Source organism: Aspergillus campestris, assembly GCF_002847485.1.
Source record: "Aspergillus campestris IBT 28561 chromosome Unknown P168scaffold_4, whole genome shotgun sequence".
Taxonomy (NCBI): Eukaryota; Fungi; Ascomycota; class Eurotiomycetes; order Eurotiales; family Aspergillaceae; genus Aspergillus; species Aspergillus campestris.
This window is the reverse complement of record NW_020194339.1, coordinates 1,810,218-1,837,781: the sequence shown is the minus strand read 5'-3', so window position 1 is coordinate 1,837,781 and position 27,564 is coordinate 1,810,218. Positions and strand designations below refer to the sequence as shown.

Sequence of the window (27,564 nt, the reverse complement as noted above, 5' to 3'; positions counted from 1 at the left end):
TGATTAACAATAGTATATAAGAATAGGAACAATGAGACAGTAGGAAGAATGAAGTGAAACCCAGAAGAGAAAGAAGAGAATGAAGAATGAAGTTGAAGTTGAAGATGGATCACAACATGTGATGTCACCTGCTCTGGGGTGCCTGATACGGTAATTTACCCCATTACCGCACTAGTCCCATTATAGACTAGTTTCTTCCTATCGCTTATCGTGATCTTTGATTCTATTTTTTATCTTCATTTTTTCACTTCGACTTTTGCAACAGATATAGATCAAGTCAGTCAAACAACTACTGCCTCTATTACAAGACAGGCAACTGCACATTCAGTGAGACTTGTTATCTTCAAAGCCAGTGACAGAGAAACAATGGACCCATACGATAGCGACTCGTCCGTCGAGGATGCGGGGGACTTTACAGACACCGGTGTGCTGTTGGGTTATGCGTCGGAGGAGCTGATAGAAGATACGATCAGTCGTCTGGGTGGACGACCGGTATGTGTGATCCCATTCTTATCGACTTTCAGGGCTCTGATATACTGATGATTCGACTGCAGACCTGGATTGACGACGCTACCCCGCCTTCCGGTGATTTCGCCAACTGCAAAGTCTGCAATCAACCAATGCTGCTGCTTCTCCAATTGCATGGCGACCTGCCCGATGACTTCCCCAGCGATGAGAGGCGACTGTACATTTTCGGATGCCCGAGGAAACCGTGCAACCGCAAGCCAGGCAGCATCCGGGCCTTGCGCGCCACCAAGAGACTGAAGAACCAGCCGGCCCCGAGGAAGGAGAAGCAGGAACCGCCGAAAACACAACAAGAGTCGAAAACGGAGAGTGAGACCCCCAAGCAGGATCTTGGGGCCAGTCTCTTCGGAGCCTCCACGCTCACTGGCAGTGTTTCCGGTAATGCAAACCCGTTTTCTCCTGCCAGTTCTTCCCCCGCGCCGAGCAACCCGTTCGCGGCCCCCGCCCCGGCCCCGACTCCAGCGCCTGCCGCTCCTCCCTCCGCGCCTGAAAAGCAACCGTCATCCGAGAATGACGATTCACTCGCTGAGTCCTTTGCAGACAAAGTTCGAGTGTCCTCCCCGCCCCCGGAATCGAAGGCCCCCGAAGCCAGTGGACCCCCTACGCCGTGGCCGGCCGAGTCTGCGTTCCCCGCGCCCTACCCGCAATACTACCTGGACGCCGAGTACGAGACTCTCTCCCGACCCTCCACGCCTACCGTACCCGAGAACGTCACCGTGGAGAACGCCGACGATGACGCCAACGCAGGATCTTCCGATCTCAAGGATACTTTCGAATCGGAGATGGACAAGGCATTCATGAAGTTCTCCACCCGCCTGGCACACAACCCCGAGCAGATCCTCCGCTATGAATTCCGCGGCACCCCTCTGCTCTACTCGTACGCCGACCCTGTGGGCGCGCGATTCCACGACGCCGCCGCTGCCAACGCCGGAGCCCGCGTGACGACGGTCGCGAGCAGTGCGAGCCGGATCCCCCGCTGCGAAAACTGTGGGAGCCAACGGGTGTTCGAGCTGCAACTCGTCCCGCACGCCATCAGCATGTTGGAGGAGGGCCGCGAGGTCGGATTGGGTGCGAAGGACGACGCCGGGATGGAATGGGGCACGATCATCCTGGGCGTCTGTAGCAAGGACTGTGGGCCGGAGAAAGTCGGAGTGACGGTGTATCGCGAGGAATGGGCTGGTGTGCAGTGGGAGGAGCAGGCGAAATGATTATGATTTATAATGTTGATGACTATAGAAGTACATACTTATTCTTATTCTATTCTGGGTTGATTCTATACCGATGAGACGTGCTATAACATACCAATCGATGATCCACCGTAATATCATGCCGATCATCCCAGCTAAATAAGCCCCTCTTTCATCATATCGGGCCATATCTCCATATTACCCTTTCCACACCACACCCCTCAACCTCTCCAACATTCTCTCCAAACAACTACCATAAACCAAACGCCAAAATGCCCATCTACCACATCGGTAACCCCCTCTTCCACTCTCGAACACAATTAAACCCCCCTCCCAACTAACACCCCCAACTAACCACAATAAAACCCAGTCCTCTTCCGCCTCAAACCCAACGTCACCCCAGCCCAGCTGACAACCTGGTCCCAAACCGCCCAGAACATGGTCGGCCAGATCCCAGGCCTCCGATCCCTCAAAGCCAACACGCCGCTGCCTATCTGTGTGCCCCGCGCGAAGGGCTTCAATATGGGTCTCGTGGCTGTGTTGGAGGAGGCCAAGGATGTGGAGGTTTATGCGGGGCATCCGGCGCATCAAGAGTATTTCCCTCTGTTCTTCTCTATTTCCTGTCTTGATTGTCTGCGTTTGAGGGTTGGCTTGGGAGTATTGTGCTGACTGTATTGTGGTAGGGTGCAACGTATGCGCGAGGAGCTGTGCGAGGAGACGCTGGCTTATGACCTGGAGTTTGAGGAGTAGATTGTGCTACTACTATATATTACTTAGTACATGTTATATAAAACCGAACACTTCGCTCTTATTATATATATATTGGATATCCCTAGCTCTATATAACGGTAAATCAACTATTATCCGCACACGAAAACGTCCCTCCAATATCCCCAGACCGATAAGCATCCACAACAGACTGTAAAATCCCATAAGTGCCTCCAACCGTCATAAACACCCCTATCAAAACCCACACCCAATGCAAGTAGTAAACAACCATCTTAACAGGCGAAGACGAAGTGCGCCACTCCCCATGGTCGAATATCCACAGCCACGGCGGCAGGATGAGCGCAATAGGCGCGAACCCCAGACTCCCTGCCAGACCCAGCAGGTAGTTGAAGATGGGGATTGCTGCTGCGAGGAGGAAGGCGACGATGGAGAGCCCCACTGTGCAGGAGAGCCAGGTTGCCCAGTGGGTGAAGGTGTTGGATTGGAGGTGGGTGGACCCGCGGAGGATGCGGACGAAGATGTATTTGGCGGAGACGTGGACCTGGTTGTGTTAGTGTTGTGTGGCTGATGTATGTGGTGGGAATTGGGAGAGGGAGGAGGGGACGTACGTAGAGAATGCCGGTTACGATGATTCCTAGGAGTCCGACTCCGTAGGATACTTTCTTGAGGGTTGGTCCGGCACTTCCTAGCGAGGGAGTCGTGATCCATTTCCCGCACCATCTGTATACGACGAGTCCGAAGGAGAGGTAGGCGGCCGTTACTGTGAGCATACAGAGGTATCTATCCTTATGTTAGCACAACAGGTTTCATAGTATAGTTCAGTCGGAGACTTCATTCATACAGGGACTTCTTGTAATCTCTCGGCTGGCGCATCTCCGAAATAACAGGCAGGAAGGCAGACGTGCCAGCACTAGCAGAGAACAGCGTAGCGGCAGCACTGATACCCTGCACGAAAGAGGGAAACGCCACAGCGTGATATCCAAAGTCATAGTCCCCCGTCTGGGGCGCCCCCGCCGGACGGTCCCTCAGCGTGACGCCGATGACGACGATGAATACAGCAGCGAAGACAGACACGAACCCAGCCCAGCTAATCCAGCTGAGCTCCCCGAACTTGCGGAGACTGGCGACGAGCACGACGACGGCCGTGACGGCCAGGGCGTACCAGTTTGTGCAGGTGGCGTGGTCGGAGAGCGCGTTGAGTGCCGTCGTTGCGCCGTTGATGCCGGACGCGGCGCAGATGATCCAGCTCGCGATGAAGCAGACTCCAGCAACTTCACGCAGCAGCGGCCCGCCTACCACCCCGGCCATGTCTGCCACGGAGTGGCACATGGGGTGTCGGTTGCGGAAATTACCTTGCACGACGCCTGCGTAGGTGTTGATTATGCCCCATCCGAGGACGACGAGGCTCCCTGGAGCGGCGCCGAGAATGTACAGCTGGCCGGGGATGGTCATTACTCCGGTGGCGAAGGTTACTGGTGGTTGTCGACGTGTTAGGAAAGATAGGGCTGGGTGGGTATCCGCTCACTTACACTTCAGGAAGATGATAGATGCCCATTGCCAGCTGAGGACTCGAAAGTCTACCCCATCCCCCGTGCTTTGGAATACCTCGAATCGTTGGTCGTTGTCTTCTCCTTTGAGCAGGTCATCTCCCATGTGGATGTGTCCTGCGACAATGTCATCGTCGGGTTGGGGATTGATTGCCTCTTTTCCATTTTCAACGCTCATCTTCAGTAGCGGATGGGTTATACGAAATCGATATGAGTGGAGAAATAAACACAACTTGTTGTAAACTATCGCATTCGACTTAGAACAGATAAAATACTTAAGTATCGAAGGAGTTGCACACCGCTGATAGGGGCGACAATCGCCACAGAGCAACCATAACCTGAAAGTTAATCCTATATAGTCTTATCATTCTCGCTTGCCTGTTGGTCAGCAGTGATGGACATCCTCGCCCGTTCATATCCCTGTTGTTGACTATAGTACTCCAGGGTGGGGAATGGAAATCCGGGGAATCCTAATCCAAATCGCAGGCTATTGGATTATGCCGGACCTCCGTTATCAACAGGAAGTGGAGACCAAGCCTCGAAAAGGATGGTCATAACAATTGTAATAATAATCACTATCATTATCATTGCTCGAAGTCGGACCTGCCGGCGACCCACTTGGTCCGACATCCACTCCGTCGGATATGCCGGCATCGGGTTTTACTCCGAACGAGCAATTGCTTCTCCATAACATAGTGGGGGATGTATGCGTTGCCCCTCCTTCGACTGCGGAAAGCTCATGCCATGAGGGGATATCCACCCCTTGGAGCCAGAGTGGCATGTTCGGAAGAGGGACAGAGCGAGACTGCTCAAGTATATTTGAGATCGCTGCCCCGCCAGCATCTTCTCAGATCGAGCATCTTTCCAACACACGAAGCAACGCCGATAGCCTGATCAACATCGGAGAATAAAAATTGAAAACACAATGACGACAAACGGAACGTCCCAAAAAGACGTGCGGCCTCAGGCCGAGGCAGTGCCTTATCAAGGAGAGCCGTTGCCGAACAAGTTAGACGATCTTGTTATCCCAAATGTCCTCAACTTGGACTGTGACGAGCGTTTATGGGTCCCTCAGGCACAGGTATGTATTCCATACAGACACACAATACGATCCAAAGACGTGGCTGACGAGCGACCGAATCCGCAGGACGTGTGGTTCCGACCTTTGGTACTTGGCGTTTCGCAAGGCTATTTCGTCAACCTGCTGCGAGTGCGCAAGTCCGGCATCCTGTCCCGACACCGACATACCGGCCCCGTCCAGGCCACAACTCTCAAGGGCAGATGGCATTATCTGGAGCACCCATGGTGGGCCACGGAGGGGAGTCACGCGTTCGAGCCCCCGGGTGACATTCACACGCTGGAGGTCCCGGAAGGAGTGGAGGAGATGGTCACCCTGTTCCACGTCACGGGGGCTTATATCTATGTGGATGCTCAGGGGCGGCCGGAGGGCGTCGAGGATGTGTTTAGCAAGCTGAAGCTGGCTAGGGAGCACTATGAAAAGGTTGGGTTGGGCGCGGACTATGCAAACCAGTTTATCCGTTGAGTTTGAAGCTCTCACGAACGAAGAAATATGACCTGTACACAAGCGCAAGCGTGAAGATCGATATCGTAGAACGTAACTTCAAGGCATCTGGCTGTGCCAAACGCGGTAGACGGGGACGCATGCATTGGCTCAGCCAAGAGAACCGTTCAGGAAACATGCATCATTCATCCAGTCCCCAGGAACAAGATCGGGAGGCACAGCGAAGTTAAACAGATCGGTGGGGTTTTCGAGAATCCACTCTACGGGCAATTCGCTGCCTTGCGGAACATCGACATAGTTCGGAGAGCTCTGAGGGGTCCGTGCCGCCAGATCCTTGAGCTCGGCCGACAGCTGATCAAAAAGGCCATGGACCGCGCCTGCGCTGGGCCAAAAGTTCTCTAGCACACGGGCGCAGCGCAGAAGCCGCGCAAGGCGGTCTTGGGCGTTCAGCGCCAGCACCAAGCTGCCTTGCTGGAGCGACTGTCGAGCATCCAAAGACATTTGAATCGCGCCGGCCATGACGGCCGCAACAGCGGTAAATAAGCACTGACCCGTCCATCCTCGATGGACGATGGTCTCGAGACAGGATAGAATGGCCTGGGATGCATCGCGACAGATTTCTTGGCAGTTGGGGGATCGGGAGATGGGTGGACTCGTCGCAGATTGGGGCCGATGGAGGTGGATAAGGACCAGGTTGTAGTGCATCCGCAGTTGACAGGACCAGAAATCGGTCATCGGGGGAAGATCCAGCGCAAAGCTGACAAGGGACTTTTCGATCGAAGGGACCAAAGCTGCGATCTCCTCTGACGGCACCGAGGGAGCGTTGACTTGGAGGATACGGAACCCAATCACCGCGATGTCGATATTCCTGGTGATGTAGTGGAGCTGCACTCGCTCACTGACGCGTTCGGACTCATCATCGATGAAATCTTGCAGCTCCAAAGCGGACTGATCGGTGTCATTCCAATTGATCATGCATGGACGCCCATGCTCAAGGCAGGAGAAGACCTCCATCTGAAACAACGTCCACCAGATCCGTCGGTTCAGCCGCCTCTCCCAGGCAGGTAGGCGACTGCTGGCCTGGCGGGATAGATCACGGTGCATGCCCATGCCGAAGGCGATGCGCTGGGCGATCCCTAGCCAGTAGTAGCTCCCGCCGCACACCGAGTCCGAGTTCTCTAAGTGCCATACAAAAAGCAAAGCCGCTTGGGCCATTTGCAAACGGTCGTTCTCATGTCGGATGTGGAATAGCATCGACGCTCTTCGAAAAAGAGTCCTCTTCACCACCATGCGGGATGCGGCCACGGTGGGGTGCTCACAGGCATGTGAGCCGGCCAGAAGAACCGCCTGGAAGAGCAACAATGGCGGGGGATTAGTCCGACTTGCGTACTGTCGGCGAAACGTGATCTCGTCGACGATTGGGAAGCCAGGAAATATTTTCTCGAAGAAGGCGTCCACGAGCGCATCCCGGATCTCCTGCGCCGGAAAGCGGGCCGTATCATGCGCGATGTCAATATTATTCAGAGATCCCCAGATCCCCTCCGGCTTCCAAGGAAGCGGAGGCCGAATGGGCGGATAGGGAAAATGCAGGGACGGTTGCGCCACGCGCTTCAGACTAATCAGATGGGCAATGTTAGAGGTCGCCGTTCCCATGTACGCCAGACGGATGTGATCCGAATCCGCAAAGACCGTCCAATGCGTGGAATCTACCCCGCGTTGATAGAACTGGCTAAGGACATTCCTCGCGAGCCCGTCGACGACGCGATCTCGCTCCGTCACGATGGGTGCCAGCTCCGGCGGAGACTCATCAGTGAACCCGCCGTCTGTGGGTCTTTCCTGATGTGCCTCGCTGGGCATAGGATGCGGACTAGTCGTTTCTGGTGCAGCCGCTGGCTCAACCGGATCCGACTGGACTTGCGTCGACCGCCGTCGTCGAGACCTTGGCCGTGACCATTCAGGGGTGGACCTGGTAACGGACCTTAAGCATTTCTGCCACTAAATGACGTATAGAAGGGCGACTCCGACTCCATAGGGCTTACCTGCAGGGGATCTTCGACCTGGCGCAGACCGAACAGGGGGTTGTCTCCACCACGTTGCACCTGGTCTTTCGCCTCCGACAGGTGTCGCAAGCCATGCGTTGCTGTCGACGTCGGGAGGTACTACTCCTCGCACTAGCACCAGAATCCATCATGCAGGGTCATGCACGGATCGCGCGCGTGCAGATGGAGACGGAGACCGGGGACGGAAGCACGCTTCAAGCCGGAGATACGAGGTAGTTCAAGGACAGACGAGTATGAGGTCCGACAGGAATCAATTCTGCATGTCATCCAGTCCCATTGTCAGCTCTCCGTGCGGAGAAGCTGTGAGTAAACCAGGAAGATCTGAATTGAATGTCGGAGAAGCGCCGTGATATCACGTGTGGCACCTGGCCCCACGTGGTCCGACCGACTCGGCTTAACGTTGCCGACATCGCTCCGCTCCGACATCTTCTCCGCATCTCTCTATCTTCATCCCCACATCGCGGTTTGTCTATAACAGGGGTGAAAATGTATAGATCAGGGTCAATCGGAAATCTGTGTCTTGGATTTGCTCAGGACTATCGATAACGCTCTCCTTATCTGTTAATATCTTCTAAACCTCCTTTGTATCGCCGTTGTCAAACCATGCCCCCGATCAAGAGCAAGGCCTTCATCAATGTTGACCTGGGCGAAGCCTACGGCAACTTCAAATGCGGACCGGACGATGAGCTGTTCCCCTTGATTGACCAGGCCAATGTGGCTTGTGGATTCCAGTATGTGATGCTTTGATCAACAGATATTGGACAACGATCCGGATGACTGACTGACGAACAATCAAATAGTGCGGGGTAATCAATTCCCCACGATATGCCGGCTCAACAGACTGCTATGACGAGACAATCGCAGTGCTAACACTAATAATCTTTATAGAGACCCCGTGGTCATGGCCCGGACCGTCCGAGCCTGCAAGGAACACAACATCGCAACAGGCGCCCACCCCGGCCTACCAGACATCCACGGATTCGGCCGCCGGGAACTGGTCCTGTCACTGGAGGAGCACACAGCCAACATCGTATACCAGGTCGGGGCACTGAAAGCCTTTTTGGAGCGGGAAGGCATGGAGTTGCACCACGTGAAACCGCACGGCATGCTGTACGGCCTCTGCTGCAGAGACATTGAGATCGCACGTGCGGTGATGGCTGGTATCCCGCGCGGCGTCCCTGTCATTGGATTGCCGGGGACGCACATGGAGACGGCGGCTCGCGAAGCGGGGTTGCCGTTCTGGGCGGAGTTTTTCGCCGATGTGAGGTATAACAATGAGGGGACTTTGGTTATCGAGCGGAAGAGGCTGCCGTGGGTGATGGATGATGTTAAGAAGCATGTCACACAGCAGGTAGAGGATGGTAGTGTGACGAGTGTGGATGGGAAGATCGTGTCGTTTGATTTGAAGGACAACCCGGTGACGATATGCTGCCATTCCGATAGCCCTGATAGTGTGGGAATTGTCAAGGCGACTCGAGAGGTGGTGGACCAGTTCAACTCAAGGATGGGATATTCCTAGACAACTGTCGCTATATACGGTAAACTGATGTGATCTTGATATATACCAACGTTGAACGAAGTAGAGATTAGACTGTATAAATGAATTAGACCATAGGAACGGATTAGACTAAACATATGGATTAGGTCATAGAGAAGGTAGCCTCCAAGTCTGACATTGGCACACACCAAGTCTACGATGGGGCTATCATTTTTGATGACGAATAAAACACTACAGTGCATCACCCGAGATTAAAAACAATGTGTGTATCGATTGCAACAAAAACCGCAGGATAAATCTAAACAACATATATGTATGTCACGTCGACCCAGGGAACAACCCTAACGAGCCAACATCCCGAAACGCCCCAGCGATGACCTCCACAGAACGACACAACGCATCTTCCGTAATAACCAGCGGAGGACTGAGCCGCAACCGATTGGCTGCATTCCCACACAGCACCCCACGAAGTGCGCAAAGCGCCGCAATCCGGCGAGCCGTGATGCCAAGCTCGGGCTTCTCGTCTACGACAAGAGTCTGGAACAGCCCGGCGTCTCGGCCCCGGTGTTCCAAAATATAAGGTAACTGAGCCCGGTCAATCGCGTCTGCGAGAACGAGACCCAGATTCTGGGATCGTGCGGAGATGTCCTCAGCTTCTAGGACATCCAGGACGGCTAACGCGGCTGCGCAGCCTACGGGGGATGCTGCGAATGTGCTGACTATGTCTCCTTGTTCAATGATGTCCATGACGTGCGCCTTTCCCATGACGAGGGACATTGGCGTTGCACCTTAAGACTCTGTTAGTCATGAGGGACATTTGAAGTTGATTACGAATTGACATACCCCCTGTCAAGGCTTTCCCAAGTGCCACCATATCGGGCTTGACCCCGGGCTCGCGCTGATATGCCAGGTCGAAGCCAGTACGGCCGAAACCGGACTGGACCTCATCGCAGAGAAAAAGAACATTGTGTTTGCGGCAGAGGGCTTGAACCGCGGTTAGATAACCTTTGGGAGGGGTCTTTGTGCTAATGTATTGAGTTAGTAACGTGTAGGCGGCTTCAAGCTCGCAAGAGAAGCCACGTAGATGGGATAAATTAAAGAGAGGAAAAAGACGCCTTACCCGGCATATCCTTGTACAGGCTCGATCAAAAAGGCTGCAATCCGACTGCTGGACTCCGCCAAGGCGTTTTCAAGATCATCAACGTCTCCAAAACGCACCACTTGACCCGTCTGCGGATCGTAGGGGCCGACATTGGGTAGATGCTTGCCAAAGTCTGGACTCAACTGTCAGTCCTGCGCCATGGGTTCAAAACACCCCAATGTGAACTCCACCAAGACAAACATACTCTGCGCAATGCGATTTGAGAGCCCCATAGTTGCCAACGTTAGACCATGATAGCACTGGTCCGTCGTCAGAATGATCGCCTCGTCATTCGGAATGCCTTTCGTAACGTAGGCCCATTTGCGCGCGATCTTGATCAACGCGTCTACAGCTTCAGCGCCCGTCACCATAGAGGCGATCGCATCGTAACCGAATTTCTTTCCTGGCGTTAGCTCTTATCCCTATCACCATGGCCAAGGAGGGGGCACCCACTTCCGTCAGTCTCGTCGCGAGCTTCCCATAGAGCGGGTTCATGTAAGATGTATTGGTGAGCGCACATCGCCGGGTCTGCTCGACGACGGCATCAATGATGTGCGGGTGAGAATGTCCGAAGTTGACGACCGCAAACTGCGAGATCATGTCGATGTACTCTTTGCCATCTGTGTCGGTTACCGTGTGGCCTGCGGCGCTTTCCCAGACAACCTGTACCTGTTAATCTCCTGCGTTGCAATTTCAAGATGGCGGAGGAGTTTACTTACAGGGAAGCTGGCAAATCCTGGAGCGATGTTCTTCTCCCATTGCGCAATTTGTTTTGATGCGGTGGCGCTCAGCGCATGGGTTTCGACATGGCTGCCCATGGTGCTTGGGTTGTCTGCAGATATAGAACGAGGATTCACCAGAGGTCTTGCTTGTATCTTTTTCTTCTTTTTTTCTCTTCTACTCTTTCTTTTTCTATTTTCTCCCCTTTCTCTTTCTTGACCCCACCTCTTGTTATGCTCTTGGGGTATGTTATCGCATCCAGATAGAACCAGATCTACAATATTGGAGGTAAAAATCGGATGTAAAGATCGGACCACCCCCGATCCGACAACGGACCAAGAACGATAAAGTGGAGGTCCGACAGATTAAGTTGGGTCCGACGGGTTCTGACTAGCTCGAGACTACTAGATAGCAGTCTATATTAGCCGATAAGTAGAATACCCCGGAACTTCTTGGTTTGAATATATGCACGTCATTCTTGTTATAATGATAGGCCATTGCGATACTCTTCGTTCATACACAGACCACTCATTATAGAAATCATGGATGCGCTGAAGACAGTGTTGGTCGCAAACCGAGGAGAGATCGCTGTCCGTCTCATTGAAGCTGCGCGGTGAGTGACTCTTCCCCAGGCAGATAGAGAGAGAGAGACAAGCTGACAGGAAAGCTCCAGTCGTCTGAATATCAAGTCCGTGGCAATATTCACCGACGTAGATGCCACATCAGCGCACGTTTCTCTAGCAGACAAAGCATGTCCGCTGCAAGGACCAGCTACCACAGCCTATCTCGACATGTGAGCTTCTTTTCTCACCTTATCTGACGCGAAAGACCTGACCATGAAAATAGTGAACAAATTATCTCAATAGCCAAAGAGAACAGTGTAGACGCCGTCATTCCAGGCTATGGGTTCCTCTCAGAAAACCCCAACTTCGTGAGGCGGCTGAGCGAGAATGGCATGGTGTTCGTCGGCCCGTCGACGGATGTCATGGAGTCGCTGGGTTTGAAACACACTGCGCGACAATGCGCGATAGACGCCTCTATCCCCATTGTACCAGGTAGTGTGGGGTTAGTGGTGGATGAGGAGGAGGCGGTTGGGATTGCTAGTCAGATAGGCTTTCCGGTGAGTGTCTCTATTGGTACCGCGGTTCTTCACGAAACTTGGTATGTATGGCGCTAACAATTTGTGTGCAGGTCATGCTGAAAGCGACAGCGGGAGGTGGGGGGATGGGTCTCTTGACATGCGAGACAGAAGCAGAAGTCCGATCTTCGTTCAAGAGCGTTCAGTCACGGGGGAGTACGCTGTTCAAGAACCCCGGCGTTTTCGTAGAGCGGTATTTCCCCCGGAGCCACCACATCGAGGTTCAGGTCTTCGGGAACGGAAGCGGTAAGGCTGTTTCCTTCGGGGAGCGCGAGTGCTCTATACAGCGTCGACACCAGAAGGTCATTGAGGAATGTCCTTCACCGTTTGTAGAAAACCGGTTTCCCGAATTGCGGGAGGAGCTTACTACCGCGGCGGTGCGATTCGCAGAGCATTTAAATTACGCTTCTGCAGGCACAATCGAGTTCTTGGTTGATGACGATACGGGGAAGTTCTTCTTCCTTGAGATGAATACGCGGTTGCAGGTTGAACATGGGATTACGGAGATGTGTTACGGGGTGGACCTGGTAGAGCTGATGTACTTGCAAGCGGATGCGCAGCTCTGCGGTCGTGGAGGGATCGCGGAGTCGGAGCTGCAGCGGCTTCAAGAGAGATGTCGTCAACCGCAGGGACATGCCATCGAGCTGAGGGTCTGCGCGGAGAATCCAGCGAGAGATTTTGTCCCTTCGCCGGGAACGCTGATGGAGGTGGACTGGCATATGCTTCCCGGAACTCGAATCGATACGTGGGTGCGCCCCGGGATTGCGATCAGTCCGAACTACGGTAGGTGCTGTATGCCTCAATCGATTGACCCCTTTGTTGACTTGATAAAGATCCGCTTATCGCGAAAATCATGCACCATGCTCCCACTCGAGAGCAAGCGATTGATGGCCTGGTGCAGGTTGTCTCGAAGACGGCTCTGAGTGGGCCTCCAACCAACTTGGAGTTCCTTCGCGCTGTCCTGGAGTCCCCTCCGTTCCATGAGGGGAATACCATCACGACCTTCCTGAAGTCATTCAACTTTGCCCCTGCTGCCATTGACGTTGTTTCCGGCGGTGCGAAGACCCTCGTTCAAGACTTCCCCGGGCGGCCAACGATCGGACGGGGGTTTGGCCATTCGGGGCCGATGGATGCCGTCACATTCAAGGCTGCGAATAAGCTGGTATGTAACGAAGACAGCACGGAGGCGTTGGAGATCACTCTCAACGGACCCGACTTGAAGTTCCTCGGCGACGCTGTGATAGCTCTCTGCGGACCTCCGCTGGAAGCAGCCTTGGACGGCAATCCCATGCCCCTTTGGACACAAGTTCACGTCCAGGCAGGCCAGCGTTTAATGATCGGAAAGGTGAATGCCTCCGGTGGCTGCCGCGCGTATTTGGCTGTCCGCGGGGGATTTCCCAGTGTCCCCCGATGGTTCGGCTCCAAATCGACGTGCCCTGATATCGGCATCGGCGGGTATCAGAACAGAGCGCTGAAATCGGGGGATTATCTCTCCCTCACTCCTCTTTCCAAGCAATTTGAGAGTCCGAAGTCATGTCATATCCCTGAATCGGCCCGTCCGCATTACACCAAGCACTGGGACGTGCAGGTTATGGGCGGCCCCTTCGAAGAAGGGTATCTCCTCCCGGAGGATCTCGAAATGGTGTACACGTACAAGTGGAAGGTCTCTCACAATGCTGCGCGAGGAGGCATCCGACTGATCGGCCCGCGGCCGCAATGGGCCCGGCCGGATGGCGGCGAAGGAGGGTCGCATCCAAGCAATGTCATCGAGTGGGGATACCCACTGGGGGGTTTGAACTGGACGGGCGATGAGCCGGTGATCTTCCCCGTCGACTGTCCCAATTTCGGAGGGTTCATTTGTAGTTTGACGGTAGTGAGTGCAGACCTCTGGAAGGTGGGACAGCTGCAGCCAGGCGACACACTCACCTTCCACCGCATCTCCCTGACCACGGCTCTCAACAGCCGGAGGAAGGTCGACAACTACCTTGCCAGCCTCGATCGGGCGATCCGGTCAGGGGACTTTTCAAGCATTAAGGCCGTCAGTGGCGTCCTTGACGATCCCGCCGCTGCTCGATGCACAGACCCGGCTGTTCTCAGACGCCTGGAAGCGACGGATGGCACGCCCGCCGTGACCTACCGACAGGGTGGCGACAATTACCTCCTGGTCGAGTACGGCGATGGCACGTTCGACCTGAACCACAAGTGTCGAGCGACGGCCCTATCTCGGGCCCTGAGGGCAGCATCCGAGGGGATCACCTTCCAGACTGGCTTGGTCAATACGGTGGGCTGTGGCAGCTCCCTCCAGATATACTACGATGGACTCCAGCTGCCACAACGAAAGCTTCTCGAGCACCTCGTCGCCCTCGAGCGCCAGCTAGGAGACATTCGGACCATGAAGATCGCCAACCGGACCTTCTACCTCCCCTTCGTCTTCGAGCATCAGACCCTCACCGCAGCTACCGAACGATACATGACGAACCAACGGCCCTACGCGTCCTATCTCCCTGATAACTTCGAGTTTCTCGCTCGCAACAACGGGATCTCGCGCGACGAACTCAAGTCAATCTTTCTCAAGGCAGACTTTGTCGCCGTCGGCGTGGGGTTTGTCATGGCGCTCCCTCAATGTCTGCCCGCCGATCCTCGGCATCGTCTGCGCTCGCCGAAAATGAACCCCTCCCGCACATTCACCCCCGCGGGCGCCGTTTCCTGGGGCGGATCATGCATGGCGCTGTACAACGCCGACGGCCCTGGTGGATACATGTTGACCGGTCTGACGATCCCTGGCGTGGACATCCTGGGGTCCAAGGAAGGATTCTCAGCCGATCGTCCGTGGCTGTTTGAGGACATGGACATTATCAAATTCTATGAGGTGCAGCCTGAACAGTTCGAGGAGGAGATTGCGCTTTGGAGAAGTGGCCGGTACCAGTACAAGATGTCCGACACCGAGTTTGACATGGCTGCGCATAACACACTCTTGGTCAGCACGAAGCGTGAGGTCCAAGAAATTCGAGAGAGACAGGGCGCGTTTGAGAAGGAGATGCTCGCGATCGAGCGACGGCTTTTGACGCAGTGGTCGGAGGAGAAAGCGGCTGGTGGTCCGTCGATGAACCAAGTGGGCGAGTATCTGCAAGGTATGTCCTCTTCCACTCCTTATTTGTTTTCCTGGTTCTTCTCTCCCTATGGTTTCCGTCTTCTGCCCTGTTCAGAACACTGGCTGACTACGACAGACCCCCGATCCGTCATCCTGGAGTCCCCAATTAGCGCCAATGTCTGGAAAGTGCTCGTTCAGGAGGACGACGCGCTCGAAACCGGCCAGGTAGTCATCATTCTAGAGGCCATGAAGCTGGAAATCAGTATCCGAGTCGATGCGCGCTTTGACCAGTGCAGTGTGAGGAAGCTGTTGGTCCAGCCCGGCGACACGATTGAAGGCGGAAGCCCACTTCTGATCGGTATCAATGGGGATAATCCCGAATAAATGGTTTAAATAGCCACCAGTACATACTCTCCATAGGAAACTAGAGATATCTTATCGTTTTAGGTATATTTCCATAGATGACCAATGCTTGTAAAGGACATGGTGGAAAAGTCCACCAGACGGCGTTTTCTCCGCCGGAGAATTGCCCGGTGGGGGGGCCTGAGGCGAGATTAATCGACCGCAATTAACCGAGACCAAATCTTCATTCTTCATCTTCCTCCTTCTCTTCAATCCTCGTAAACTCTCGTCCTTGGTAAGCTTCTGATGTCTTATACATGTGTATTACGTCTTAGACTAACAACGGAAGATGATAGCTCAAGTTCCATCAATTAATTGACGTCCATCTCCAGTCCCAAGGCCGAGAATCCATGCGCCAATCCTCCCCAGGTTAATATACCCCTCGTTATCACCAAGTGGGTCTGGTCTCCACACCCCGGATAAATGCGATAATCTATATTTTCCGATGAGAATGAGGGGCAGGTATTAAAGTGGGATGTATCCTGGATCTGTTTTTCTCGATAACACCTCCTACATTCAATTATACACCATGACTACAATCAATCTCGAGAAGCCGAACATTGGTGTCTTCACCAACACCAACCATGACCTCTGGGTCGCCGAATCGACTCCGTCGCTGGCCGATGTGAAGGTCGGGAAAGGCCTGAATGCTGGCCAGGTGACTGTCGAGGTCCGCAGCACTGGCATTTGCGGGTAAGTTTTTCTTTCGCTCGTTTGTTCCTTTGGGGAACTGTTCTGGAATGGTTCATACGTTCTGTGATCATGCGAGTAGCTGACAATCGTGGCTTCGTCTAGATCCGATGTCCACTTCTGGCACGAAGGCTGCATTGGTCCGATGATTGTCACCGGCGACCATATCCTGGGCCACGAGTCCGCCGGTCAGGTCATCTCCGTCGCTTCCGATGTCACCCACTTGAAGCCCGGCGACCGTGTCGCCATTGAGCCGAACGTTATCTGCAACGCCTGCGAGCCGTGTCTGACTGGTCGCTATAACGGATGCGAAAACGTTCAATTCCTCTCCACCCCCCCCGTCGACGGTCTCCTGCGCCGTTACGTCAACCACCCCGCCACCTGGTGCCACAAGATCGGAGACATGAGCTACGAGGATGGTGCCATGCTTGAACCCCTCAGTGTCTCGCTGGCTGCCATTGAGCGCAGTGGCCTGCGCCTGGGCGACCCTTGCCTGATCACCGGTGCTGGTCCCATCGGTCTCATTACTCTTCTCAGTGCCCGCGCCGCCGGTGCCACGCCCCTCGTCATCACCGACATCGACGAGGGACGTCTGGCTTTTGCCAAGTCGCTCGTGCCGGAGGTACGCCCCTACAAGGTGCAGACCAAGCTGTCGGCCGAGGAGAATGCGACGGGCATCATCGCCGCCTTCAACGACGGCCAGACGACGGGCCCGGACATCCTGAGACCTCGCCTGGCACTGGAGTGTACTGGCGTCGAGAGCAGCGTTGCCTCCGCCATCTGGAGCGTCAAGTTCGGCGGCAAGGTCTTTGTGATCGGCGTGGGCAAGAACGAGATGAAGATTCCCTTCATGCGCCTTAGCACTCAGGAGATCGATCTGCAGTACCAGTACCGCTACTGCAACACCTGGCCGCGCGCCATCCGTTTGGTCCAGAGCGGTGTCATCAACTTGAAGAAGCTGGTGACCCACCGTTACACTCTTGAGGATGCCCTCAAGGCGTTTGACACTGCCTCCGACCCGAAGACCGGCGCTATCAAGGTGCAGATCATGAGCTCGGAGGAGGACGTGAAGGCTGCTACGAATGCGGCCCAGTCGTGATAGATTTCTTCTTCTTCCTCTTTTCCTTTTTTCTTCTATCCTTCTGTTCTAAGGATTGGCCGTCCCCCGTTTGCCTTTTATATCCGGACCTCGGTGTTTTGCGTTGGGTGATGACGGATTGTATGACCTTGATGAATTGCTAGATACGTGGGTTTGGGAACTATAGAGATTCCGGTAGAATCAATTCCTTTTCACCTTTGATGTGGGAAATGTAGCGTTTTGAAGATGAGCGTAGATTTTATCTATATTCCCGAATAGATTTCAATACACTCACAGTTGTCGCCTACTGTTGATCAAAGAAAGGAAAGAATATTCTTGTCATTTTTTGAGCCATAATCAGGCACTCAGGCACACACTCCTCGTCTACTCTTTTCACCTCGATCCATCTACAAAGATCGCTCACCGTCACTCCTGCAATATCTGAAAAAAGTTAACCCCCAACGCCATGCTGATGTATAAACTAACTATGATATCCAAGCAACGTCGATTTCTTCATTACTCCCCTTACTTTTCCTTCAAAGCAGTCAGACCCACCTCACTATCCACGCAGAATGATCGCCTCCACGAGCGCCCTCTCACCACTATTCTCTACCAAATTCCGAAACACGCCGCCCTCAATAGCGAGAAGCTTTCGCGGCGGACCGAACTCCACAGCCTTACCCGCATCCATGACCAAGATGCGGTCAAAATCAGCGATGGTGCTGAGTCGGTGGGCGATGACGAGTAGTGATGACGCCCGGCGTCCGAACTCCGTCCGGATAGACCGCTGGATGAGGGCGTCGGTCTCCATGTCGACGGCTGACGTGGCTTCATCCAGGATCATGATCTTGGGCTGGGACACGATGGCTCGCGCAAGACATAGGAGCTGTCGCTCCCCTTGTGAGAGATTGGAGCCCCCTTCGGAAACTGCGGTGTTCAGGGAGGCGATCCCGCTGAAGGATGGCTTGGCGGAAGAGTTGATGGATGAGGCAGACGACCAGGAAGAAGCTAGAGTAGGGCTGCTGGTTAAGGATTTTGTGCTGTGCTGAGATCCAAGCGTCCGGTTATCTTCGAAGGACACCATGTGTACCCTTTCCAGGGCGTTCCACAACTCCTCGTCCGTGTGCTCGCCAAACGGATCTAAATTTGAGCGCAGAGTCCCCGAGAATAGCACGGGATCCTGGGGGATGATGGCTAGCCGGCTGCGGAGCGCTTGCAGCTTCATCCGAGACACGTCCAGCCCATCGATTCGGATACGGCCGTGGCGCGCCTCCAGGAAGCGGTAGAGCGCCAGCGTCAAGGACGACTTGCCTGATCCTGTGCGGCCCACCACGCCGACTCGCTGGTTGGGTTCCACAGTGAAGCTTAGCCCGTTCAGAACAGCCGGCAGGTCGGCAGCGTATCCGGCCACCAGGTTATCTACCTCGATGTGACCGCGTGTCGGCCAGGCGGCGGGCGGGTCATGACCTCCTTGGTCTTCGGTCTCCATGGAGGAGTACTCCAGCACGCGCTCCGTCGCGTTCATATCCATCTCCAGGTCGGCGTAGAACCGCAGACCCATGGAAATTGCATAGTTATATTGCAGAGCAAAGCTGATGGCGAACCCGGCCATGGCGGCGGAGATGGTGGGGGTGTAGACGACAAGGGCGGCCGTCGTCGTCGAGAAGACTGCGCCGATGACACTCATCCGCAGAGCCAGCCAGCGGTTGAGGAGCCACAGATGCCATGCCGTTTGCGCGTGACGGTCGATCCGCGCGTACATCTCCCGGATGTACACTTGTGTTTTGGCGTACGCGCGGATGGTCGTCAGACCGGTCAGGCTGGAGCCGAATTGTTCCATGACGGGGCTTTTGGCAGTGCTCTCGAGCCGTTTGATCTCGCGGGCGGCCGTCAGGTAGAACCGCGAGATTGACAAACAAGGGACTAGCAAGATTGCGGCAAGGACCAAGATAGTGGGCGAGACTAGCACGCTGGCCACGAGAATGCCTGTGAACTCTAACGCCTTGTACAGGAAGAGCCCCAGATCATAACCCAGCCTCCAATCAAGAAGGTGAATGTCTGACGTGAACCGGTTTAAAATGCGGCCGACTGGGACGGTATCCAGCCACCGGGGAGGTGCCCGGAGAACGGTTGCGAGCAGTCCTTCGAACATCCGACGGGAGGATTGAAGACTTGCATGGACGAGGACAAAGTAGCGCAGCGTGCCCACAACGCAGGCCGCCACAGAGAGGCCTACGTAGACGGAGAGATAGAAGAGCACTTCGCTGTTTGTCGATGTTTGAGCTATATGGGACTGCCCGGTCGAGCTTGTCCAGACACCCACCCACCAAGACTAGACCGGTCAGAATATGAGACGGAAGAGACTATAAGGCTCACTTACCCGGCTAACCGACAAAGCATTGAACATGATACCTCCAAGCAGGACCAACGGCCATAGGGTAAGCCCACTCCCTTTACCACTCCCTTTACGGAGGTAGGTTGCGTACACCTTAGCTGACACCGACCCTGTCTCGCGCTTCTCATCCTGCGTGAACTTTCTGGGTATGTGGGAGGGAGGCATAGCTGGACTCGGATCCACCGACAAGCGCTTTCTACCAGACCATTCGTGATCGGTTGTGATAGCCTCTATCGGGGACACGGGGGTTTCCGTCTCCAGTCCATGCAGAAGCTGCGCCAGAGACGGATCCGCCAACTCTTCCACGGGGCCCGCATGAGACACTGATCCATTGTCGAGGACCACAAAATAGTCTGCCCGAGGCAGACACAACGAGATGTGGTGTGTAACGAGGATTCGAGTACGGTCTCTCCCGAGCACTCCGGTGAGGCCATGCTCGTACACATGGCGACCTGTCTCCGCGTCCAGAGCGCTGAAGATATCATCTAGGATTAAGATCCCCGCGCGCGAGTATAGCGCACGAGCGAACGAGATCCGCCACCGCTGACCACCGCTTAGATTGATGCCATTGGCGCCAATGTCGGTCATGTCGCCGTCTAGCAACAGTGTGAGGTCCTTATGGAGCCCGGACGCAAATACGGCCTCGAGGTACCGGGAGTTGCTGAAAGGAAGTCCAAACAAGATGTTGTCGCGGATCGAGGCAGACTCCGTCCACGGATTCTGCGCTACGTATGCCACGGCTGAGTCGATGATCCAGTTGTCCTGGATGGCTCGGTGATCGAACCGTTCTTCTAGCGACGGCGCATGAGGAACTGCCACTGACCCGGCCAGTACATCGCATTCGCCGAGGATAGACGCGAGAATAAGGCTTTTACCCGTGCCGGTCTTACCGGCGATCACGCTGAAGCCTTTGGGTGGAAACCGTAGATCCAACTGGGGGAGGATGAAACGGTCACTAGATTCGCACTGCTGTTCCGGTTCTGTCTCCGATGGCCAAGCGATGGAGGCACAGTGGAATGAGACCGCATCCACATCCACCGCGTGTGGAGTCTTTTCAGCGGACGCCATGTATGCGTCTATGCGGTCTGCGCTGACCTTTGCCTCCATGCCTCGGGAAAAGAGATCCGGCAGGCTAGCAAGCGCGGACTCGATGGACCCGAAAACGGACAGGGTTGTGAAGGCTACCGATGGTGAGAGTTCCTGATTCGTCAAACAATAGACAGTTAGGGAGACTGCGGACATCATCATCGGGCCTAGGATCCATACGGACACCAGCCCCGTGTTGTACAGCAAGGTCCTCCGCAAGAGATTTAGCTCCGCCTGGCGACTCCCCCTTATACAATCCTCCCATTGCTGCTCCATGGCGGCGAATTTGATCTGGCGAATCCCATGGAGCACTTCCGCTACGGCGGCCGCGCGCTTGTCGGTGGCTTTCATAAATCTTTCCTGGGAGTCAGAGTATCTTTTGGTTAGAAGCACGTTGACTGGCATAACAAGGGCGAACACTGAGAGTCCACACAGCAAACTGGGCCACCCGATCAAATGAACAAGAAAGCCAGCCGCAATTAGCAAGCGGGTCGCACAACTCGGAATGAGATAGTTGAACATGACGAAGTCCGCAATTCGTTTTGAGTCCACTGTCGCCAGATTGATGACGCTCTGGCGATTCTCCTGCTCTCCATCGTCCTCCCCGCCCGCGTCCTCTGAGCTCTGCTTCGACGGTGGTTTCTCTTTTACATCTTTGCAACGCATCAACTTGGCAAACACCAGCGCAGAGAGCCCCTCGTAGATAGGCAACCAGAGTCGAGAATAAATAACCCACCACAGCCACGACTCGATCCCTAGGGACAAGACCAAGGCTGCTCCTAGACCAGCCACCCAGAGCCACGAGCTCATAGCGACGCTTTCGCCAGGCTGACGACTTTCCAAAGTCCTCAAGATTCCGTACAGCGCGATCTGAGGCCCGAAGCTCAGCACCGAGGTGATCAGACTGAGGGCTGCCTGCAGGATAAGTGTCCCAGAATGCTGCACCACCAAAGCCCTCCACAACGTGCAGGAATGACTGACCGACTCCAGTTGCGCGTGAAGAGCGTGAGCGCGGACTGCAAAAGGTAGTTTGGGCAGACAGTCAATCTCTAACCCTTTGTTTCTTCGGATGTAGTGGAGCAAGTCGCTGACCCATTCGTAGGTATATCGGCCGAGCATGCTAGCACTCTGCTGCTGGTCGACTACTTGGCCGTCATGGTAGACGCTTGGACGGCGTGGAATCATGGCACCGATCATGGCGCGAAGAATGGCAATAGCTATGATGCTGACTAGAAGGTTCTTGATTTCCCTCGTGGGAGAGTACCCTCCTGATGAGGATGTACTGATCTGCATGCATGCTATAGCAGCAGCGAGCAGACTAGCGACGAAAGCATAGTTGGCAAGCCTATACCTCTGCACGCAGGACGGCTCCGTATAGAAAGCCACGGATTGAAGACAGAAAAGCGCCTACAATTCCCAGTTAGTCACCATAGCTCAAGTTTCGTTTCGCAGCACCTACCCACACAGCAGCCTGCAACCAAAATGGCGCACTACGGATATCCAACCCTGACCACGGTGCTGGTGCAACAACCGCCAACGCCAACGCGAGGTGAAATCCCACGACAGACAAAACCATAATGGCGACTTTCTGCCACCCGTCTGAGAATGCCTGCAGCGAGGCTTTCGTCGCGACGCCATCTTCGTCCTCATATGCCTGAAGACTGTCTTGTGGCGCGAAGAGCGCCGTTCCTGACTCTGTTGATAACTGGATAGACTGCTGTTTTCTTGCCAGTCGGCAGATGGTTTTGCGAGCCGCGGGCACCGTACAGGCCAGAATCAATAGGAAGCTCAGCGTGGCTGCCACGACGGACAATCTATCGAGATTCAATGCCATGCTTTGTGGACGATAACGAGGGACATTGAGATAATCGTCGCAAAGCTACGCTATTTCAGAGACAAGAGCTAAGAAACTAACAGCGGGGTGAAGTCAAACCTGTTTCTGAAATCACGACAGGGACATTCTTGAGAAGACCCAGGTCGAAGTGACTGGCGAAGTACCAGGGCTTTGGGGTCAGGGATTGCACATTCCTCGCGGGGTCTGCCCATGTTTCACCTGATGGGCTGTTGCTGACTGGTTACTGGCGCGCTAGATACGTGCTATGCACATGAGGTATGCTGATGATATTGATATTGTTTACTTTGGAGTTGTGTGTACAGATAAGTCTAGTGGTTTGACACACAAGGCATGCGAACATCTGTGCGACGGAATTGGATACACAGGTGTGATCCACCAGGTCAGCCGCTGAGATGCTAACTGGTAGTTTATTTTGGAGAAGTGTCTGTCAGGCCTGATGATAGTCATTCCTGGACAAAAAGGAACGAACATTCCATGATGAATGGCTGAGCCGATAGTATGATAAGGCATCAAGGCAGACATACAAGATGTCAGGCAACAAGGCACTAAGGCGCACAGGCAGCAACTTCCCTTTTTGGAGATTCACTTCCGATCTTATCGGCTTCACATCCGACATCTCTCCAACTGTTCGGAATGAACTTGGAGGGGTTGATGGCGTTGGATTTCTCGGAATTGCCACCATGGATCTTCTGTTCCAGATTGAACCTGATCTTATATATTTCTGACTTCACGCATTGATTCCCGGCGGTGTTGATCAAATAGTCTTTCTCGCTGTGCCTCTACGCTGCGATTATATATAGCAACCCCAACCAACCGACATCATGGCTAATTCAAATACGAACGCATACTCGCCCGTCCGCGAAGCAGGTCGCATTTTCTCCCTGCTTTGCGATCAGTCAGAGCGCTTGAGTCTACCGGCGGAGGTCTCCCAAGCCAGAAACGCTGTCTCGTTCAATTCGTCGTACGACCAAATCTACTTCCCGATTCCGTTCAAGGAGACAGAGACCCTTGCGGCGCTGAAGGGCGTAGAGGGCGCCGTGGCCGCCGCGCTCGCGAACTTGCGCTACGGGTCGGCTTCCCCGCCGCGCAAGGTCAGCATTAACTTGGAGCGGGCGACGGCATTTGGCTGCCAGGTGTATATGGCGAAGGTGGATGGCCTGTCCAAGCTAGATCCTGAGGTGAAGAAGAAGTTGAAAGATACGGATTTGCTGGCGGCCCAGTCTAATGGTTATCGGCGGATGTCTGCCAACTTGTACAAGACTAAGAACGAGGAAGAGTACTTCCATATTCACGGGTCCCTGGAGGCTACTACGACGCTGAACATGATCGGCTTGGAGGGGCACCGGCCCGATCTGACGGACTACGAGGAGATCATCAAGGTGATTGAGAGCCATGTGCAGCGGTACAGCGCCGCTGAACTGGAGGCGATGAACAAGGATCGGAGACAGGCCGGCGTGACGGCATACAAGCATGAAGACTTTATCCAGACCCCGCATGTACGTATCCTGCCTTTTCCCGAGCACAGTGGATTCTGACTAGCTACAGGGGAAACTGAACGTGCAGGAGCCTCCGTGGAAGGTATCCCGTCTGGACGGCGATGCCCCGCCCACGCCCTTTCCGGCTCGTCGTGACGGGAGCACCAGAATACTGGAAGGGGTTAAGGTCCTAGAGCTGTGCCGCATCATCGCCGGTCCCACCGTCGCACGCATTTTGGCCGAGTACGGTGCCGACGTGCTGAAGATCACCAGCCCGCATCTGTCCGACGTGCCCTTCTTCCAGGTCGACGGCAACATGGGCAAGCATGCAACCGACCTGGACCTCAAAACGGAGGAAGGACGTCGCCAATTCGAGGAGCTCGTAGCGGACGCTGATGTAGTCGTGGACGGCTACCGACCCGGCGCACTCGAGAAGCTCGGCTACGGGCCGCAGGCGCTCGCAGCGATGGCCGAGAAACGCGGAAAGGGCATCGTGTACGTGTCGGAAGATTGCTTTGGCTACGAAGGCGAGTGGGCAGGCCGACCCGGCTGGCAGCAGATTGCAGATTGCGTACGTTCTCCTTCCTGCATGAACAAGACAAAACCATCACTGACGACCATCCCATCAACAGGTGACAGGTATAGCCTGGGCCCAAGGCCAATTCATGGGCCTTTCCAACCCAGTGGTCCCCCCATTTCCCATCTCCGACTACGGCACCGGGTGCATGGGCGCAATCGCCGCTCTAAGCGGACTCTACCACCGCGCCACAACGGGCGGCTCCTACCACGGCAAGGCATCGCTAATGCACTACGATCTACTGCTCTTCGCCGTGGGCGCCTACCCTGCGGAGGTGCAAGAGACGATGCGCGCAGCGCAACCGGCGGAGTTTTTCGGTCTGCGTCACTGCGACAGCGTGGATCGCATCTCGTCGACGGTGCTGCGGGCGATGCAAAGGCGGTTTCCGCATCTTTATCAGGCAGATGTGCTGACGGAGCGGTGGCACTCCAAGGCGTATGATGCGGAGATCGAGGTCGTGCGGCCGGTTGCGGAGATTGAGGGCGTTGATAACCGGTTTGTGCGGGGGAGTCGACCGAATGGGGTGGATGAGGCGAGTTGGAGGTTTGATGGGGGGGAGGATCGTAGGTTGAGCTAGGCTGTACTGTGTTGAGAGGCATCAGTGGCACGATATGTGTTCAACCAGACGCACTAGTACTGGGTACAAATGAATGAACCTTAAAAATAAAAAGAAGCAGTACAAATATCGGAAGAGCAATCGGAAGAGAACCGGAAGTGGGGTTGATATCGGACCGTTGGATATCCTACTATTGACTCCTACCATCTGCCTGACTTTACCCATGCACACATCCTTCAACATACTTACAAGTAATACTTCTACTGCAATTCAACAAACAATCATCTCTAAAAAAGAAGAAACAAAAGAAACAAAATGACCTACAACATTACCCTCAACCCCGCGTTCTCCCCCTCCCCGGAATCCACCTCCGCAATGACCTCCTTCCTGGAGTCCTTCTACGCAACCAGCGACACCGAGTCCGCTCACGAGAAGTATCCTTCTTACTTTACGGATGATGCGACGCTTATTATGGGGTCGAAGGTTGCCAAGGGATCTGAGGGTTTGTCTACCTTCTTCTTCTTACTACCACTTCTGCTTCTACTCGTCATATCATACTACCTAGAGTGGAGCATAGAATAGTATAATGCTATACTATACTAGAAGTACTGCCCCGAACAACGCTAACACACAATAAATAATATGATAGAAATCCTCACCCTCCGCCACAACCTCTGGACACACGTCGCATCGCGGAAACACTCCCCCACAAAGGTCTTCTTCGGGGGCCCGCGCGAGCTGATGCTCTACGGGACGGCGAAGTTCGTGCTGCGCGCGGATGCGGATAAGCAGGAGGTGGAGGTGCCGTGGGCGGGACGGGTCGTGTTTGCTGAGGGGGAGGAGTTGAAGATGCGGTTTTATCAGGTTTATTTGGTTCGTACTATACCTTTTTTTCTTTTTTCTTTCTTTGGTTATGACGCAGGTGCTGATGACGGTAGGATCCTACTGTGCAGTCTGGGAGGAAGTAAGGTGGGAAGAAAAGGGAGTAGAGGAGTTGTATACAGTAGTTATTAAAGATTTAACAATGCTAGCCGCCAATATGATATCTATAGAACCAACCGCCCCGGCTCCACGGTGAGGAGCGCCTGGACCCGGTCGAGGAATGTCTGCGCCCGCTTCTTGTCGCTCAGCGGCACCGTCAGGCTGAAGACGTTGGTCGCGGGCTCCTCGGGAGCGGCTGCGACCCGGGTAGCGGTCCGCTTCTTGGACTGGCCGCTGAGGAGATCGATGAGGTCATCCTGGACGCGCGGGGCCGACTGGATCGGCCCGTCGAAGGCGTTCAGCTCGGGGATGTAGTCGCCCCGCGAGGTGACGATGGGGTCCGCGCCGAGGACCTCGTCGAAGAGCTCGTCGGCGGAGCGCTTGTCGGTGGACGACCGGGGCAGGTCGTCGTTGGCGAGGTCGGCGGCGCGGGCCAGGAAGGTGGACAGCGGCACGTTGACGCCCAGCGTCTCGGAGAGCTTGTTCTGCACGGACAGCACGGCCGCCAGCGAGATCGACACGGCGACCGACGTGGTGGGTGGGGCGCGGGCCACGGGCTTCTCGGGCTCCTCCACCTTGGCCGGCTCCGCCGGCGCGGGGGGCGCCGCGATCTTGATGTTGCTCAGGTCGAGGTGAGACAGCTGCTCGAGTCGCTGGGCCTGCGAGGACGGATAGTCGCGCGGAATGGCGCCGATGTAGGCGAGCACGTCACCCTTCAGGAGACGGCCCTTGGGTCCGGAGGCTGGGATCTTGGAGAGGTCGGATTCGGGGATACCATTTTGGTGGAGGAGTTGGGAGACGGAGGGGTAGAGCGGGTAAGAAGGGTTCTGGGTCTGGCCGGCGGATGAGGATTGGAAACCTATGACCAGCATTAATCAATATAAGTTGGTGAAGACGGGATGTGGGATCAGTGGTCGTAGGCGGGAAACTCACGGCGACCGGTGCTGAGAACTCGGGGCTGCCGCCGGGCCAGGAAGGCGGGGATTTGACGCGAAGGGAGACTGGCAGACATTTCGAATTTCCTCAAGGATTGGAGATGTGGTCGAAGGACGGAGTTTTCCGCGGGATTGGTGTGGGATCTAGAATGGGTTGAGAACGGGCGGCCAACCAGGTGGTTGGAAATCCCAAAGATCCCTGAGATCCAGTCGCAAGGAGGTCGGATAGGACGGGTATATTGACACGAGAGAAACGAGAGGGAATGAGAGATAATTGGAGGGGGCGCGAAAGAGAGATGGAGGACGGGGTGAAGCCGAAGTGAAGCAGTTGGGATGGAGAGAAATGTTGAGTTCACCGGTCGCCGGGTCGGGAATA

At 54.8% G+C, this 27,564-nt stretch overlaps 13 protein-coding genes across 13 annotated transcripts; 8 read left to right on the top strand and 5 right to left on the bottom strand.

The window, feature by feature from the left end:
* Positions 1 to 266: 266 nt before the first annotated feature.
* On the top strand, positions 267 to 1,733 carry P168DRAFT_266888 (small subunit rRNA maturation protein TSR4; the record flags this gene model as incomplete). The annotated part of the gene is made up of 2 exons (XM_024835003.1): positions 267 to 492; positions 555 to 1,733. Exons 1-2 carry the CDS (start codon positions 367 to 369, stop codon positions 1,731 to 1,733), a joined length of 1,305 nt encoding a protein of 434 aa, XP_024694588.1. The 5' UTR covers positions 267 to 366.
* A 140-nt stretch (positions 1,734 to 1,873) lies between these two features.
* Positions 1,874 to 2,462, top strand: P168DRAFT_303681 (Dabb family protein; the record flags this gene model as incomplete). Its single annotated transcript, XM_024838783.1, has 3 exons — positions 1,874 to 2,003; positions 2,083 to 2,305; positions 2,396 to 2,462. Exons 1-3 carry the CDS (start codon positions 1,985 to 1,987, stop codon positions 2,460 to 2,462), a joined length of 309 nt encoding a protein of 102 aa, XP_024694587.1. The 5' UTR covers positions 1,874 to 1,984.
* Positions 2,463 to 2,565: 103 nt separating this feature from the next.
* P168DRAFT_232714 (transmembrane amino acid transporter) lies at positions 2,566 to 4,094 on the bottom strand (the record flags this gene model as incomplete). The annotated part of the gene is made up of 4 exons (XM_024833332.1): positions 2,566 to 2,982; positions 3,050 to 3,221; positions 3,283 to 3,913; positions 3,971 to 4,094. The coding sequence occupies 4 exons, from the start codon at positions 4,092 to 4,094 to the stop codon at positions 2,566 to 2,568; spliced, it is 1,344 nt and encodes a 447-aa protein (XP_024694586.1).
* Positions 4,095 to 4,913: 819 nt separating this feature from the next.
* On the top strand, positions 4,914 to 5,531 carry P168DRAFT_317493 (2,4'-dihydroxyacetophenone dioxygenase family protein; the record flags this gene model as incomplete). Its single annotated transcript, XM_024840108.1, has 2 exons — positions 4,914 to 5,069; positions 5,136 to 5,531. The coding sequence occupies 2 exons, from the start codon at positions 4,914 to 4,916 to the stop codon at positions 5,529 to 5,531; spliced, it is 552 nt and encodes a 183-aa protein (XP_024694585.1).
* A 129-nt stretch (positions 5,532 to 5,660) lies between these two features.
* On the bottom strand, positions 5,661 to 7,698 carry P168DRAFT_232916 (Zn(II)2Cys6 transcription factor; the record flags this gene model as incomplete). Its single annotated transcript, XM_024833348.1, has 2 exons — positions 5,661 to 7,476; positions 7,550 to 7,698. 2 exons carry the CDS (start codon positions 7,696 to 7,698, stop codon positions 5,661 to 5,663), a joined length of 1,965 nt encoding a protein of 654 aa, XP_024694584.1.
* A 324-nt stretch (positions 7,699 to 8,022) lies between these two features.
* On the top strand, positions 8,023 to 9,099 carry P168DRAFT_266880 (lactam utilization protein lamb). The gene is made up of 3 exons (XM_024835002.1): positions 8,023 to 8,301; positions 8,371 to 8,376; positions 8,459 to 9,099. Exons 1-3 carry the CDS (start codon positions 8,174 to 8,176, stop codon positions 9,087 to 9,089), a joined length of 765 nt encoding a protein of 254 aa, XP_024694583.1. The 5' UTR covers positions 8,023 to 8,173; the 3' UTR covers positions 9,090 to 9,099.
* A 287-nt stretch (positions 9,100 to 9,386) lies between these two features.
* P168DRAFT_326283 (L-ornithine aminotransferase) lies at positions 9,387 to 11,027 on the bottom strand (the record flags this gene model as incomplete). Its single annotated transcript, XM_024841108.1, has 6 exons — positions 9,387 to 9,856; positions 9,912 to 10,093; positions 10,189 to 10,342; positions 10,415 to 10,607; positions 10,663 to 10,872; positions 10,929 to 11,027. 6 exons carry the CDS (start codon positions 11,025 to 11,027, stop codon positions 9,387 to 9,389), a joined length of 1,308 nt encoding a protein of 435 aa, XP_024694582.1.
* A 444-nt stretch (positions 11,028 to 11,471) lies between these two features.
* On the top strand, positions 11,472 to 15,542 carry P168DRAFT_233496 (uncharacterized protein; the record flags this gene model as incomplete). The annotated part of the gene is made up of 6 exons (XM_024833368.1): positions 11,472 to 11,542; positions 11,603 to 11,722; positions 11,776 to 12,049; positions 12,121 to 12,850; positions 12,901 to 15,198; positions 15,295 to 15,542. 6 exons carry the CDS (start codon positions 11,472 to 11,474, stop codon positions 15,540 to 15,542), a joined length of 3,741 nt encoding a protein of 1,246 aa, XP_024694581.1.
* A 307-nt stretch (positions 15,543 to 15,849) lies between these two features.
* P168DRAFT_289391 (NAD(P)-dependent alcohol dehydrogenase) lies at positions 15,850 to 17,507 on the top strand. The gene is made up of 2 exons (XM_024836991.1): positions 15,850 to 16,253; positions 16,356 to 17,507. The coding sequence occupies exons 1-2, from the start codon at positions 16,090 to 16,092 to the stop codon at positions 17,347 to 17,349; spliced, it is 1,158 nt and encodes a 385-aa protein (XP_024694580.1). The 5' UTR covers positions 15,850 to 16,089; the 3' UTR covers positions 17,350 to 17,507.
* Positions 17,508 to 17,807: 300 nt separating this feature from the next.
* On the bottom strand, positions 17,808 to 22,643 carry P168DRAFT_266870 (P-loop containing nucleoside triphosphate hydrolase protein; the record flags this gene model as incomplete). The annotated part of the gene is made up of 3 exons (XM_024835001.1): positions 17,808 to 19,660; positions 19,709 to 22,216; positions 22,341 to 22,643. The coding sequence occupies 3 exons, from the start codon at positions 22,641 to 22,643 to the stop codon at positions 17,888 to 17,890; spliced, it is 4,584 nt and encodes a 1,527-aa protein (XP_024694579.1). The 3' UTR covers positions 17,808 to 17,887.
* A 667-nt stretch (positions 22,644 to 23,310) lies between these two features.
* P168DRAFT_266868 (CAIB/BAIF family enzyme) lies at positions 23,311 to 25,324 on the top strand. Its single transcript, XM_024835000.1, has 3 exons — positions 23,311 to 24,160; positions 24,210 to 24,710; positions 24,772 to 25,324. The coding sequence occupies exons 1-3, from the start codon at positions 23,486 to 23,488 to the stop codon at positions 25,291 to 25,293; spliced, it is 1,698 nt and encodes a 565-aa protein (XP_024694578.1). The 5' UTR covers positions 23,311 to 23,485; the 3' UTR covers positions 25,294 to 25,324.
* Positions 25,325 to 25,516: 192 nt separating this feature from the next.
* P168DRAFT_303674 (uncharacterized protein) lies at positions 25,517 to 26,272 on the top strand. The gene is made up of 3 exons (XM_024838782.1): positions 25,517 to 25,774; positions 25,922 to 26,145; positions 26,211 to 26,272. The coding sequence occupies exons 1-3, from the start codon at positions 25,588 to 25,590 to the stop codon at positions 26,238 to 26,240; spliced, it is 441 nt and encodes a 146-aa protein (XP_024694577.1). The 5' UTR covers positions 25,517 to 25,587; the 3' UTR covers positions 26,241 to 26,272.
* pdx1 (putative pyruvate dehydrogenase complex component Pdx1) lies at positions 26,269 to 27,502 on the bottom strand. Its single transcript, XM_024836990.1, has 2 exons — positions 27,187 to 27,502; positions 26,269 to 27,112 (listed from the first exon to the last, which is right to left on the bottom strand). The coding sequence occupies exons 1-2, from the start codon at positions 27,263 to 27,265 to the stop codon at positions 26,319 to 26,321; spliced, it is 873 nt and encodes a 290-aa protein (XP_024694576.1). The 5' UTR covers positions 27,266 to 27,502; the 3' UTR covers positions 26,269 to 26,318.
* Positions 27,503 to 27,564: the final 62 nt, after the last annotated feature.